The following is a 14,141-nucleotide window of genomic DNA, read 5'->3' as shown; positions in this document are numbered from 1 at the left end:
AATCAAATTCACGGTTAAGGAGGGGATGTTATAGTATCATAGTAAGCCATGAATTTGAGATCAATAAAACATTCATTCTGTCTGTACCGTTAGTCACTATCAGACGTGTTTTCACTTACGATCCGAGTATTGTCTATCCGGTTGGAATCAAGACAGACGTTCAATAAAAAATTGCCATTTTCTTGGTCCACAAGTGTCGCAACTGTTTCGCATCTAGTGCGCTGTGTTGCTGACAACAACGGGAAGGATGCGCACTACTTTTGGTATGATTCAAAAACGTCGCGAGTTGGGTCGGGTCGCGACTTGATTGTGCGAAGTCCGGTTTGGTGGCGGCCCGACAATACCTTTTAAGATAGGGTCAAAGTGCTTGGATAACAAGCTTAAGCGGTCAATCTATCTGGGGTAGACGGTAACATCGACGGAAAAAGGATAATGCAAGCATTACTTTTCAATCCGACGTAATTCGCTAATGTAAACAAATCCGGGTTTTCAGCTGCAAGTATGATTTATAAAGCAAATTAAAGAATCTACATCAACGTTTGATCATTTATTGCTTTATTTATATTCTTCGAAATGACGTATCTAACTTTTTTAATGTTCACAACTTTGCTGATAGATACACCGTTTTGATATGTGAGAAAACCAAACGACGTATCTAGTCAAAATCCAAAGTAACAGATACAAAAGCGCCGTATCTGGCATGACGTATCTGTAACCAATCCGGTGCGATCTGGTGTATGTGTATTTTTGACAAAATTCATTGTGAAAATGATATGGAATGAGTAGATTTTGTTACTCACCTAGTGCATGCTATATCCCTGGTGATGTAAAGCACGAAAAAACTTATGAAAAGTCTTTTTATATAAAAACTATTTTAGTGAGATGGTCGTCAACATTGACCATGAATTTACTCAGATCAGTGAAAAAGTTAGATACGTCGTTTTGAAAAATTATGCTTGAATTGATGTTGCGTGACAATTTCCGCCGTGGATGCGCTCCTACCGAGATATGACGCATGGGCACTCATTTGACAACAAATGACATATTTTGGTAACCCGAAGTTGGTAGCAGAAATCAACCAATCAGCGAACGACCCGGTCTGACGGCGGTCGTCGACTGGTGTTCTTGTTCCATGCGTGCGCGAAAGCAGAAGAGTTCTTTAGCTCGATAACAGAAATTTAATACCGGTTTTGCTGGAAGCAGGATTAATTAGTGGCAATATTTCGAATACTGTGCATTTCGGATATTTTAACCAGTAAAAATGGTGGAACAACAGAAGCAAAGGATCGAGCTGGAATTGTCTCGCCGCGTAGATGAATTGGACCGCACAATCTTGCGTAAGATGCAGGTAAGCGCCTTCTTGTTTACATCATGAGATCCGATTTTTCACGCTAAAACTTTTTGAAACATGTAAATAACAGCTACTGTAGTGCACAGCACAATGACAAAAAGATGAAAAGGAACAGTGCATCAACTGAATTAAATCAAATTGGTCATAATTATTATGACTAATATTTAGCATATTGGAAACATGTATGCAAACATATTAAATGTTTTTGTTATAATTACTAATACCATAACTAATTACTGTTACAACAAGATTCTAGCTGAGCATGGAAAAGGGCCTAAAGGCCAATGCCATTCCTTCGCCTATCTCCTAAATCTGGATTATCCTTGGGTTTACATATACAGTTTAACCAGGTTGAAGGCCTAAGTGGCGATGAAAAAATCGCCTCGAAGTGCTTTTTGTAAGCAAACATGTTATGGTCGTTGTAGGGCCCATATTGATACACCCTCGCACGCTCATGTCACTAACAGGAAGCGCGTTGTGTCTCCTTCCTGTTCCTGGGCCCTAGAACGACCGCAAAAGTATGTTTATTTATAACATAGCACATAGCCGTACTACAAATTTAGCAGAGTCCTATCTGTTCTATATTTTGACAAAGTTCAAATGTTAGGTACCAAAAATAATTTTAGTAGAATCTGCTTAATTTATACAGTTTTATTTAAACATAAATGAAAAGCTATCATGTGACGTATAAGAAACGTTAATATATTTGTTAATTGTTGAACATTAGAAAAAATTTCGTACAATCATATTGTACGAATGTTAAAGTTAACTGTGAAGTTAATGATACTCACTAGCGTAGGCAGATTTTTCTTCTTTCTTACTCACTCTCCTTGATAAACTCGAGAAAGAGTGGGATGAAAAAGGGGTCATGCGCCACCTATTCCATCCATCTACACTCCACTCGTTAAAATGAAATAAAGCGCTGATCTAAATCCATATTTTAGGGCGAAATGCACGAATGTGCTGCACGTTGCTGTAGGGATACCAACGCCAGTATGGATTCTGTACAGCGCTGCATAGAGGCATGCTCGACACCGGTACAGCGTGCTCAGCAACATGTGGAGCAAGAGTTGGGCAATTTCAATAATCGCCTGCAACGTTGCGTCATGGATTGTAATGATTCCATAAAAGATAAAATGGGTCCCAAACCGTCAGACGAGGACATCTCCAAGTACACCTCGATGTTCGAACGCTGTGCAATCAAATGCGTTGACAAACATGTAGATATACTGCCTGGGTTGTTTAAATCCATGCACCAGGTGCTAGGGAACAAATAGAATAGCCCATCGATGCATTTAGACCTGCTTGTGTTCTTCAATTAGGTTTGTACAGGAATTGATTAGGAGCAAATCAATGAAACGACCAGCTATAATAATTTGCAGTCAGGATGCATTTCACAGTTGACATTAAAAATTGTTATCGTTTACAATATTTCTGGAATTATATTAAAGTGTACAGAATATATACTTTTCCATATATATAGTAGAAACGGAAAGAAATCCCTTTCAATTGCTGAACAACAAATTTTACATGACCAATAGAGTGGTGCTCTAGAGGGTTAGTGAACCCCTGGTATCCCTAGGCAACTTTATAAGCTACAACTTTGCCGAAGACTGCTTTCAAACTGCATACCTTAATTATTAGCTACTGACTTTTATCCAGAATGGAAATCTTTGCTCATGCAGTGCTGAAAACTTCATTTCTTCATATCTAAATTCAATCACATACAGCTCATTTTAGAAGCCGAACCTGAGAATATGGTATATGAAAAACTTGTGCGGCTAGACCAGTTCTGCAAGAAAGTCACGGAAAAACCGCCATTTTTCTAATATTTAAGGTAAATGTCACGGACTACCTTTGAAAAATGCTAATGATATTCACGGTGAATATCATTTGGCATTTTTCAAAGGTAATCCGTGACATTTACCTTAAATATTGAAAAAAATACCGGTTTTCCGTGACTTGCAATCAGTCAAAACGATTTATAACACCAAATGCTTATAAAACCAAAAAGCTCTTAGTGCTCAACAAGAGAGCTCTATGTACATACACTGGCCTAGTAACTGGGCACTGCCCGAGCAGGTATCACTTGAAAAATATTGGCCATATTCAGAGTGATATCTGTCGTTTCTGTAATACGGAACGTGAAACCTCGGAACATCTGCTTTGCAGTTGTGGTGCTTTATACACGCGCAGGCAAAGATTTCTAAATAGTGGTTGCTTGCAACCCAGTGAGATCTGGTCTGCAAAACCTGGGAAGGTCTTGGAGTTTATCAATTCCATTGCACCTGACTGGGAGACGACGCGTCTTGGCAGTAGCTGATTACTTGACACATGGTGATTAGCTGGCTAGATGCGAATATTAAAACGGGACATGCCACAAAAGTTCAGCCTATTGGACGCAGTGGCTTAATTTCCCCAACAGGGGAGAAAAAAAAATGAATTTTTCAGCACTGCTCATGATACCGTGGGGTATGCCCTAATTTCGCGCGGGCCCAAATTTCGTTAACTTCTCACATCTGAAAGCATTATTATCTAATTAACAGCAGAATCATCCAAAATTTGCTATAGCCTCAAAACTGCATTTGATCTCAATACAATTCACAAAAAAAGAAATTAAAAATTTGATTTATGTCAAAGATTGAAAAATAAATTGCAAATGTTCGCAAATATCAGATGCTATATTCAGAGATACGAGAAAAACAACACTCACAGAAGTGAACAAGTTTTTCGATCTCTAGAAAAAGTAAAGATTCCAATATATGTTTAATTATGTATTTCAATTCCATATGTTTTATTATAATACACAATAAAGTTACTTCAAAATGTTGTTTTCTTATTTTGTTTCAACACTTATGGTGTTGGCGAAATTAGAAACCCACTATTTTTATGGGTCCCTAATTTCGTGCACTCTTCTTTATAACTTTGTTTTAGAGGTTCATGTGTACTTGCGGCCATCGCATGATTTGATTAATAATAATAGTTTTCATAACTATTTTAATTGTAAATAAAAAGAAAATCGGGTTAAGTACGGTTCCTTTGAATTCCACTAAGAATTTGCATCCTTTGACAGATACGTATTTCGACCTCAACTGTAAGGTCGTCTTCAGTGTCTTGTACTTGACTCGAGTCGAGTCAAGTACAAGACACTGAAGACGACCTTACAGTTGAGGTCGAAATACGTATCTGTCAAAGGATGAAAATTCTTAGTGGAATTCAAAGGAACCGTACTTAACCCGATTTTCTTTTTATTTACAGATATTCCCCTAACAAGCCCAGGTTAATCATCATCATATTTTAATTGGTTTAAAGTTAGGTAGGGACTGCTCATAAACTACATAGAAAGTGAAAAAAAAATGAACAAATTTATAAATGTGGGAATACTAAGTAAGCTCGGGATGATTTCATTTACCCAAACATTGGGGGCAATAGCTTACAGCCGCTAGTTTCATTCAAGAAAATTATTGTTGTAAGCCTTATTGCCAGAACACAAATTTGGAAGACGACACTTTACTAGAACTAACCTAAAGAGGAATGTGCCCAATGGCACAAAATGTAAAAATCTACAATTAAACAAAATTAACTGATTCACATTACTGACCATCAGTAAAGTTAGTAAACATTTGATTCAAATAGCAAACACATGAACAAACAATATATTGTTTAATCAAGATGTCAATTAAATAGCAAAACAAACGTCAAAAATAATTACCCTTAAAGCTACAGAAAGATATTTAGAAATCTTAATGTAAACATCTGGGACGAACATGGGAAACAGCAAATATTCACTCATATTTCGTCACAGACATCGATTTTATCTACATATTATGGTTTCGAGTATGCTACGTTTTGAAAATTAACACATTTAGGCAAATTCTACGTCTTTTAGAGTGAGCGAAATTTGGACCCATTTTAAACGAAATTTGGAACCCGTGCACTGTCGAACAAATTAAAACTAATGCTGTAACTATCTTGTATAATGTGAAGTTAAAGTTATCTAATTTATATTTTTCTTGGGAGCTACAGTGCCAGCACTAAATATTATTGAAGAAATTTATCTGATATATTTATATTTCGCTGCAAATTGCAGTGATGTCCATCGAATAGTTTAAGTACCGTGAGGTGCCCATATTTCGTGCACTTAAGAATTCTCGAAGTTTGATAAACCACTGCAATTTTACCATAAAGTATTTATTAGACCACTAATGTAGTTGCATGAAGTGGGTGACGAGGTACATAAGTATCATTACAGCGTGCTTAACCGTTATTGCAATATTGAGGCTCCAGTTTGACTTAAGTTTGAAATACACGGGGAAATACATAACAACTCATGAGAAAACTGTCAAGTTCGATTCAAGTGTAAGTTAGGTTAAAAAGCGAACCCACAGACGAACCTATATTAGAATTTCTTTCAGTGTTCAGTCCAGTCCATATGTTAATCATGGCTCTACGTCAAAGATAAATTCGTCAATCGTATTCCTCTCATCGCACTCTACATATCTCTTGGATCTGCAGTTCTTAAGACATCTGGTTTACTACTTATTTAAACATTTTATTGACTTTAAATAAATTGATGTTTCAACTTATTCACTTTTTTTTTCTTTCCTTTCCTTTGCATCAAAAAAGTCACAAACATCAACAAAACAAAGCACGAAAAAAAACTAAAACTGAATAAATAATTACCGTGGGGTGCCCTAATTTCGTGCGGGTCCAAATTTCGCCAACTGTTAAGATTTAGATATCATAATCGTAAAACTAATTGTGAAATTGTCCAACTTTTGCTTTACCTATAGTACCTTAAGTGAAATATGGAAAATTCAACAACTAGTTCTATGATTTTGGTTTCTAAAACTTATCAGTTAGCGAAATTTGGACCCGCACGAAATTAGGGCACCACACGGTAAAAAAGTTTCGGAAAAGTGAATGGTTCAAACGTAAGAAAACAGTATAATATATTGTTACATAAAAATCGAATGTAAATGTATAGTAGCTACAATGTGCGAAGCTTTTAGTGAACCATTTCATTACAATATATAATATTGTAGCTGGTACACTGTATGGTGCAGGAATGGTTTTCACCAAACACCCTATGGTTAGTTTTTATCCGGGTATACATATGCAACATTATCATTGGCAGAGAAAACTCTTCTTCTTCTTCTTTATGGCTCTACGTCCCCACTGGGACTTGGCCTGCCTCTTTCAACTTAGTGTTCTTTGAGCACTTCCACAGTTATTAATTGAAGGGCTTTCTTTGCCTGCCATTGCATTAATTTATATATTGTGAGGCAAGTACAATGATACACTATGCCCAGGGAAGCAAGAAAATTTTCCCGACCGCAACGGGAATCGAACCCGCCGTCTCCGGATTGGCGATCCATAGCCTTAACTGCTAGGCTAACTGGAGAACCCAAGAAAACTCATAGAATACTAATCTCTGATGCAAGCTTTGTATACCACACTGAGGAAGATTACAAATGGTAGTCGAAATACGCGTATTTGTCAAAGGATAAGCAAAATAGGGCGGATTTGAAAAGGACAAAAATGATTACACTCATTCGATGAGGGTATTCTGCTTAGAGGGTTCATTTGTATACCAGTAACCCCAAGAAAAGGGAGGAACAATATATTCCATGCCTAACAAACTACAAGGGATACTCAAAACAAATGGGAAAGGTAAAATTACACTTTCCAAAAAATGTTCAACTGCCCATAACTGCATAACAGTCACATTCGACAAAAGTAGGCATGGGAAAAATGGAGCCCAAAGTTTGCTATTTGCGTTAGTATGGAAAAGGATCAAAATTTCAAAAATTTGCCAAAAATTCAAAATGAATCTTTATGAAATGAAATCTTCTACAGCTCTTCTTCTATGCTGGGCGAATAGTTGAACAAATAATAAGACCAAAATATGATTGGCGGTACGCAATGAGACCAGTGTGTATTTCCAGTGTGACTGTTATGCGATTACATTCGTGAATATTTGAAAATGAGACAAACGACTAGAACAAACTTGTCAAGTTTATTTGGATGAATGATAGTTGAACATTTTTGAAAAGTGAAAATTTTACCTGTCCCAGTTATTTTGAGTATCCCCTGTATTTCGCTGTAGCTAAACTTACGATCTATGATTTTGGGCCATTCAAGGACCTACATTCTTCTGGAATTTTCCAGACCAACCAAATACTCAGAAGGGCAGATCTACATTCGTAACCGCTAGTTGACTAGTAGTCATATTCATATACGTTATACAGAGCAACGTTGCCTACTCAACTATGGTCACTGGACTTATTTGAATACTGATAGAAATCATTATTCAGAGTCGTACAAACTTTCCTGAAATTTAGCACTACATGTCTCAGTCGTCTCAGTCGCTATAGTAAATACTTGCGATATGAACTGTAACGTCAAACATCTAAAATTGTACGAACTACTTTAAAGTTCTTTTGGGATAGTCCAGAGAAGCCAAACTATTCCAAAGATTAGTTCTGCAGATTCCCACATGTGGCAGTAGCTTTATTCCCATTACCCTAAATAATTCTAAAATCCTAAAATATTGAAGGGACGAAAAACATAGCTGCTCATGACTCCATTTTCAATAGAAAAATAATTTTTTTCTATAGTGAGTAGAATTTTTCATTTTTCAATAGTTTTTTTTTTGTTTTTATTTTTTTTTTCTTAATAGTTATTTTTATTCTCTTTTGTACCCGATAAGAGGTCGTAAGCATAAAAAGAATTATCTGCATCGCCATCAGCAAAATTAAATTACCTACCTTTATGTCTTGATGGTTACAGCCAAGCTTTACTTCAGTGACAAGTGATTATCTATGCTTGCATAATCGACGTGTCGTAACCACCATTAGCATTTTTTGGAAATCTGACAGTTTTGTTTCGTAAATGTTATATTTATAATCAACTTTATTCAACCGGTTAGGATAGGAGAAAGTCATTGGAGTAAGTCATCAAACAATGTGTTAAAAACTCATTGATTATTTATCAGATTTATTATAATAAAATATAATTAAATGCAGTTGTAAAATGTAATAACAATTATAATAAACGGTTTGACGTTACAATATGTAAATTACCAGATTAGGTAAATTTTCATTCTTTAAATCCTAAGAAATCTAAAATCGCAATTGAATGCTTGAATGTGGTCTCAACTCCCATTCAACTATCTCACTCTTACGTTTCCATGCTTTTGAAGCTTTTCACAGTCGCTTGGTTACTGGTTTGAGCGTACCTTGCCCTAGTGTTTTCAGTTGTCCTGCAAATACGAGAATACAAAACGTTAAATTTCCGGATCAGGCGCCAAAATCGGGGCATTGAAGCTATCCAATACAAACCTGGGTTTCTCGCTTGCCGTATTTGCTCCAGAATGTGACCTTACATTTGGTCCGTTTGCCAGTCTGCTTGTTGAAAATGGAGCACGTGTCGAACGGCGGACAGTACAAATGCAGCGAAACAGCAACATCCGAGTGGCTAGGGTTTTCAACCCGGTGAAGCCCAAGGTTATCGTTGATGTAGCACACTCCATTGGTCTCCATGGTGGACCGGGAGGTTTCCTCCAGTTCCTCGCCATCGTACTCGATTTCCCCCGATCCATTGCTGTTCCCAATGTCGGCCTTGCAGTCTTCGTTGACCGTCTTGTCCTTGGGCCACGCGAAACGCACCTCGGTCAGTTGTCCCTTGAGCATCTTCATGAAGCAGTGTGAGTCGGCGTGGTCGTGGATGGCCGAAGCATGGCCTTCGTTCCAACAAAGGATCATCAGGTTGAATTTGCCATTGCCAGCATCAACTAGATTGCGCGTGTACCTGTATAGGGATGGCAAAACAACATAATGAGAATCGTTGACCCGGTTTTTGCGCGGCAGCAATAAAAAAAAAGATAAAACAGCGACGCGATGACGTGTAGACCGGTTTGGCGACCAAAACAAGAACGCGTGAATGTCTACGCGTCTACAATGATGTTTTTGTAAACAGATTAATCAGAAGTGGCTAGGTATATGATACATGACTGAAGTATGACGTATTCCTTGCATGGAGCGATAAAGATGGTGTGACGGGCCTCTTTTTATCCTGGTTATTTGGTCAATCAAATTTTAATATGATAATAGCGTGTTCTTAATACTTCGCTAGTTGTGAAGGTGATTTGTTGAAAACGATAGTATTGTGCCACATTAGACATTCTAGCATATTCTCAGTTCAGAGTTTTATTTATCCATTTTAACGTTGTTGTAGAGGGGGTAAAACGTTAAGAACCAGAATTCACGCCTGGAATATTCAGGAAATTTTGGTTGCGATTAACATGGGAATTAAACATATTAGCTATTTTTAGTGTATCCATTAGGCGTGATATGCAGTAACCTTCTTACTTTGTCTTTTTTCTACTTTCTTTCTCTTCTCTACATTTACAACTCATGCAATTAGCAATTTATATGATCATGACACAGAGCGTTCATGATTATCAACGCAGGTAGGGTGCAGTGAATAGACGTTACCGGTTTTGATAGCTGTTATATTAATGCTTCAACTGCAAGTAAATTTCAATGGTAAGTACATGTTTTACGTTTTATAACCTCTACTCACAATTCGGTGGGCCCTTCCGGCTTGCACACCTACGGTTCAGATCTATAACCTCTACACCTACAGATCTAAATTCAATTTATATTATTATTTGATATTAACACTGCTAATCATCTCTTACTTTCTTTTCAGGACCTAGCGGAATTTGCGGACGGATCTAGCGGAACACTCGACTGGGAATGGCAGCGCAGTGCACGTCTCGGACTGTGGATATCAAGCATTAATTGGGTGCACACGAGAAACCTCCTAGACTAAACTAACCTCACTTTCTGCTGCTGGGATTACAGACCGACTATTCCGGCTAAATTTTCTCCCGGCCGAGAATCGGACACAGTCACCAACCAAGTCACCAATCTTTGAGAACTAACTGAACGGAAATTGCCCAATAGGGTCGATTTAACTTTAACTTTTAATTTCTACTCGCTCCGAGAACAACTCGCTTCTTCCACAATCTTTACAAGAATGATTGCTTCATCCCTCGTGTCAAACTGTCAGTCCAATCCGGGTCTCGCTGTCACTCAGCTTGTCTGTCACAGCTGTCATCGCGTCGCTTTTGTCCGCGGACGCGACGCTTTGAACATGAATGCGACGCTTCCGGAGCATCGCATGGCAGGGTTGCCAGCTTGTCGACTTCTGCGCCGACAGTCTCCCCCGGGTGTGCTCCGGGCCCTTCCGGAGTCTCACCATGAACCTTAAGGTCAAGCTGCGCCAACCGTGACACTGGACGCAGCACGTTCTTCATTCCAATCTTTACGATGGCCTGTCGGTGTCGGCCGTCTGAGTTTGAAATCGTGCGGACGATTCTTCCCCGTTCCCATCCGCTACGCTTCGTCGGCTCCGCAACCATCACCAGGTCTCCGACTTCCAGTGTTCGTGTGTCCTTGAACCACTTCGATTGCCGACGAATCACCGGCAGGTACTCCGTCAGCCAGCGTTTCCAGAAGACGTCTATTTGACGCTGGATTAGCTGCCATGATCTTCCCAGTAATTCTCGGTGCTCCAATTCACTGTGCATTGCAGCTGAGTCTCCTGCGGAACCGGTTTTCGTCCCACTTGAACTCAGCACCAAAAAATGGTTGGGTGTGAGCGCCTCCGCCTCTTCTGAGTCTAGCGGTAAATACGTCAGAGGCCTTGAATTAACAATGCATTCAGCCTCCACGACCAACGTCTGCAGCCCCTCGTCATCTAGTTTTCCCTCGGAGTACGCTTCAGCCATTGCGGCCTTCACTGACTGCACCAATCGTTCCCATGCGCCGCCCATGTGAGGTGCTCCTGGTGGGATGAAATTCCATTTTGTGTTCGTATTGGTGAACGTTACGGCCAGTCCCTGACTAATCTGGTGCCGCAATACCCGGTCTGCGCCTTGGAAGTTGGTCCCGTTGTCGCTAAAGAATTCGAGGGGTGATCCTCGACGGCCAACGAACCGACGGACGCAGGAAATGCAGGATTTTGTTGACAACGAATAGGCGACCTCGAGGTGGACGGCTCGTACTGTTAAACAGGTGAATAACGCGATCCACCTTTTGACGTTAGATCGGCCTTGTTTTACCAGAAGCGGCCCGAAATAGTCCACCCCTGTATAGGTGAATGGACGTTGATGATGGGCTACGCGTGCGAGTGGAAGAGGCGCCATCAGCGGAATTACCGGTCGTGCTCGACGGACCTTGCATACTGTGCAGTCGCGAGTCACTTGCTTGACAACTAGCCGTAGTCTTGGGATGGTGTACAGTTGACGGATCTCATTAACTACTGTCTCTGCATTTCCGTGGCGGTACCGCTGGTGAAACCGTTGTACTAGCAGCTTCGTTACTCGATGGTTTCGTGGGAGGATGACTGGATGCCGCACGTCGTAGCAGACGTCTTTGACAGCGCCGATTCGGCCTCGTTCACGCAGTACGCCGACGTTGTCCAACATCGGCATCAGTCGGTAAATCGAGCTCCCCTTGGTGACGACGCTTTGATCGATCTCGTTCGGTGCCTTGTTCGTCAGTGCTGCGATCTCGTCTGGGTAGCATTCGAGTTGCACCAACTTGATGATGACTTCTTCGGCTGCTCGGAGTTCTGCTTGCGACAGTTGTCCAGTGAATTTCGGCTGTCTTTTTGCCGAATTGTGTATGAATCGACGAGTGTATGCCGTTGCTCGTTGTAGCCGATCCCAGGAGGAAAATCGATCAAAGTCAATGACCGGTACGAACGAGCAGTGGTGAAGGATCGATGCACGCATTTCTTCGGTAGGTGCGGCCACGCGCGCCTTGGGCTGGGGCCATTCGTTTTCAGGTAGACGGAGGAAGTTGGGTCCATGGAACCACTTGCTTTCTGGATCGAAATATGGCCCGCTTCCCCATTTGGTTGCTTCATCAGCTGGATTATCCTTCGATGGTACCCAGCGCCACTGGTTTGTCGATGTGTGCTCCAGAATCTCGCCTACTCTGCAGGATACGAACTGTCGGTAGCTCTTCGGGTCAGCTTTGATCCAGCCGAGTGCGACTGAGGCATCACACCAGAAAAACGTCTTTGAGACAGACAAGCTGTGGTTCTCCTTAACGAATTTCGCTAATCGTACGCCGAGCACGCATCCTTGAAGTTCGAGCTTGGGAATTGACCATGGTTTTATCGGAGCCACCTTCGACTTGGCGGCAACTAGGCAGCATTGCGGATCTCCACTTTCACTGAGCGTACGTAGATAAATCGCGCAGGAATAAGCCTCTTCGCTGGCGTCGACGAATACGTGGTACTCCGAATTCCGATAATTCTCCCTAGTGGCTTTGTGAAAGTAGCATCTAGGAACCCGTACTTCGGCAATATACTCAAGCATCCGCAACCATCTTTTCCACTTCTCGTTGACCTCATCGCTTACTTGTTCGTCCCACTGCGTACCTTCTCGCCATAAGTCCTGGATTAGAACTTTGCCATGGATGAGGAACGGCGATAGCAGCCCCAAAGGGTCGAACAACGTCATAACGCAACGCAACACTTGCCTTTTCGTTGGTCGCGTTTCTGTCTGGATCAGTGTCTGGACCTCTTCGCTCATCTGTGTGGAGAAGCTCAGCTCGTCGGTCGACGGGCTCCACAACATTCCAAGCACCCTCTCGGACTTCTTTCCATCGACTAGGTTCAGCTGCTTGTCGGGCTCAGGCTGCACTTCACCCAACTGTTCCAGTACTTTGCTACTGTTCGACCGCCAGTTGTGCAGCTTGAAGCCACCGTTACCGTGTACGTGTCGCACATCGCGTGCCACCTTTGCTGCTTCTTCCTCGGAACCGAAACTCATCAGACAATCGTCGACGTAATGATCATCAACGATCGCATCTGCCGCATCGGGATACCGGTCGCGGTGTTGTTCAGCGTTCAAATTTTTGACAAATTGTGCTGAAGCTGGGGAGCAGGTGCTCCCGAACGTGGCAACGTCCATCAGGTAGATGCTTGGTTCATCGGACGGCTTGTCGCGCCACAAGAAGCGCTGGGAATGTTTGTCAGCTTCTCTTATTTTGATCTGATGAAACATTTCTTGTATGTCTGAACTCACTGCCACTCCGTACTGTCGAAAGCGGAACAGAATCGCCGGAAGGGAAGAAAGCAGATCAGGACCTTTGAGAAGTTGACTGTTCAATGATACCCCTTCAACCTTAGCGGCGGCGTCCCAGATAACACGGACTTTTTCTGGTTTCTTGGGGTTGATGATTGCTCCAACTGGAAGGTACCATACTCTTCGCGGATCCGCGGCTTCCATTTCAGCTTTTGTGGCTTTGTGAGCATAGCCCTTGGCTTCATATTCAGTTATTTGCCGATGGAGATTATCCTTCAGCCCTGGGTTGCGATCCATTCGGCGTTCAAGGCATTCCATTCGTAGTACGGCCATAGAATAGCTGTCCGGGAACTCCACCTTATCCTGCTTCCATATCAAGCCCGTTTCAAAACGATTCCCAACTCGTCGAGTTGTTTCCTCCATGATCATCAACGCCTTTTCTTCCTCCTGCGTGAGCGGGATGTCCACAGGACCTGCTCCGGTAGCCTCAACGGCGAAGAATTCTTTCACTGTATCGTGTAGTGTTTCATCGCAGGAACACTCGCAGATGTGGAAGCTATATGACTTTCGTTTTTGGCATCCTTGGGGACCGTAAACGCACCAGCCCAGTCTGGTTTTCACTGCCACCGGTGCTGATTCTTCTTTTCCTTCACGTACCTTCAGCGGCAGTGCTAGGCGCAG

At 41.5% G+C, this 14,141-nt stretch overlaps 2 protein-coding genes across 2 annotated transcripts in view; one reads left to right on the top strand and one right to left on the bottom strand.

The window, feature by feature from the left end:
- The first annotated feature begins 1,097 nt into the window (after positions 1-1,097).
- Positions 1,098-2,813, top strand: LOC109425709 (protein FAM136A). The gene is made up of 2 exons (XM_019701026.3): positions 1,098-1,348; positions 2,296-2,813. The coding sequence occupies exons 1-2, from the start codon at positions 1,262-1,264 to the stop codon at positions 2,626-2,628; spliced, it is 420 nt and encodes a 139-aa protein (XP_019556571.1). The 5' UTR covers positions 1,098-1,261; the 3' UTR covers positions 2,629-2,813.
- Positions 2,814-8,333: 5,520 nt separating this feature from the next.
- Positions 8,334-14,141, bottom strand: part of LOC109425710 (cysteine dioxygenase type 1) — a 29,452-nt gene continuing 23,644 nt past the window's right edge. Inside the window, exons 3-4 of the mRNA XM_019701027.3 lie at positions 8,695-9,163; positions 8,334-8,615 (exon numbers count right to left, since the gene is read on the bottom strand). Of these exons, the coding sequence (XP_019556572.3) occupies positions 8,607-8,615; positions 8,695-9,163 (478 nt within the window). The 3' untranslated portion in view covers positions 8,334-8,606. The remainder of the gene's footprint in view (positions 8,616-8,694; positions 9,164-14,141) is intronic.

The sequence above is a fragment of the Aedes albopictus genome, chromosome 2 (genome assembly GCF_035046485.1).
Source record: "Aedes albopictus strain Foshan chromosome 2, AalbF5, whole genome shotgun sequence".
Lineage (NCBI taxonomy): Eukaryota > Metazoa > Arthropoda > Insecta > Diptera > Culicidae > Aedes > Aedes albopictus.
The sequence above is the reverse complement of the archived record's forward strand: the minus strand, read 5'-3'. Positions and strand labels throughout refer to the sequence as shown.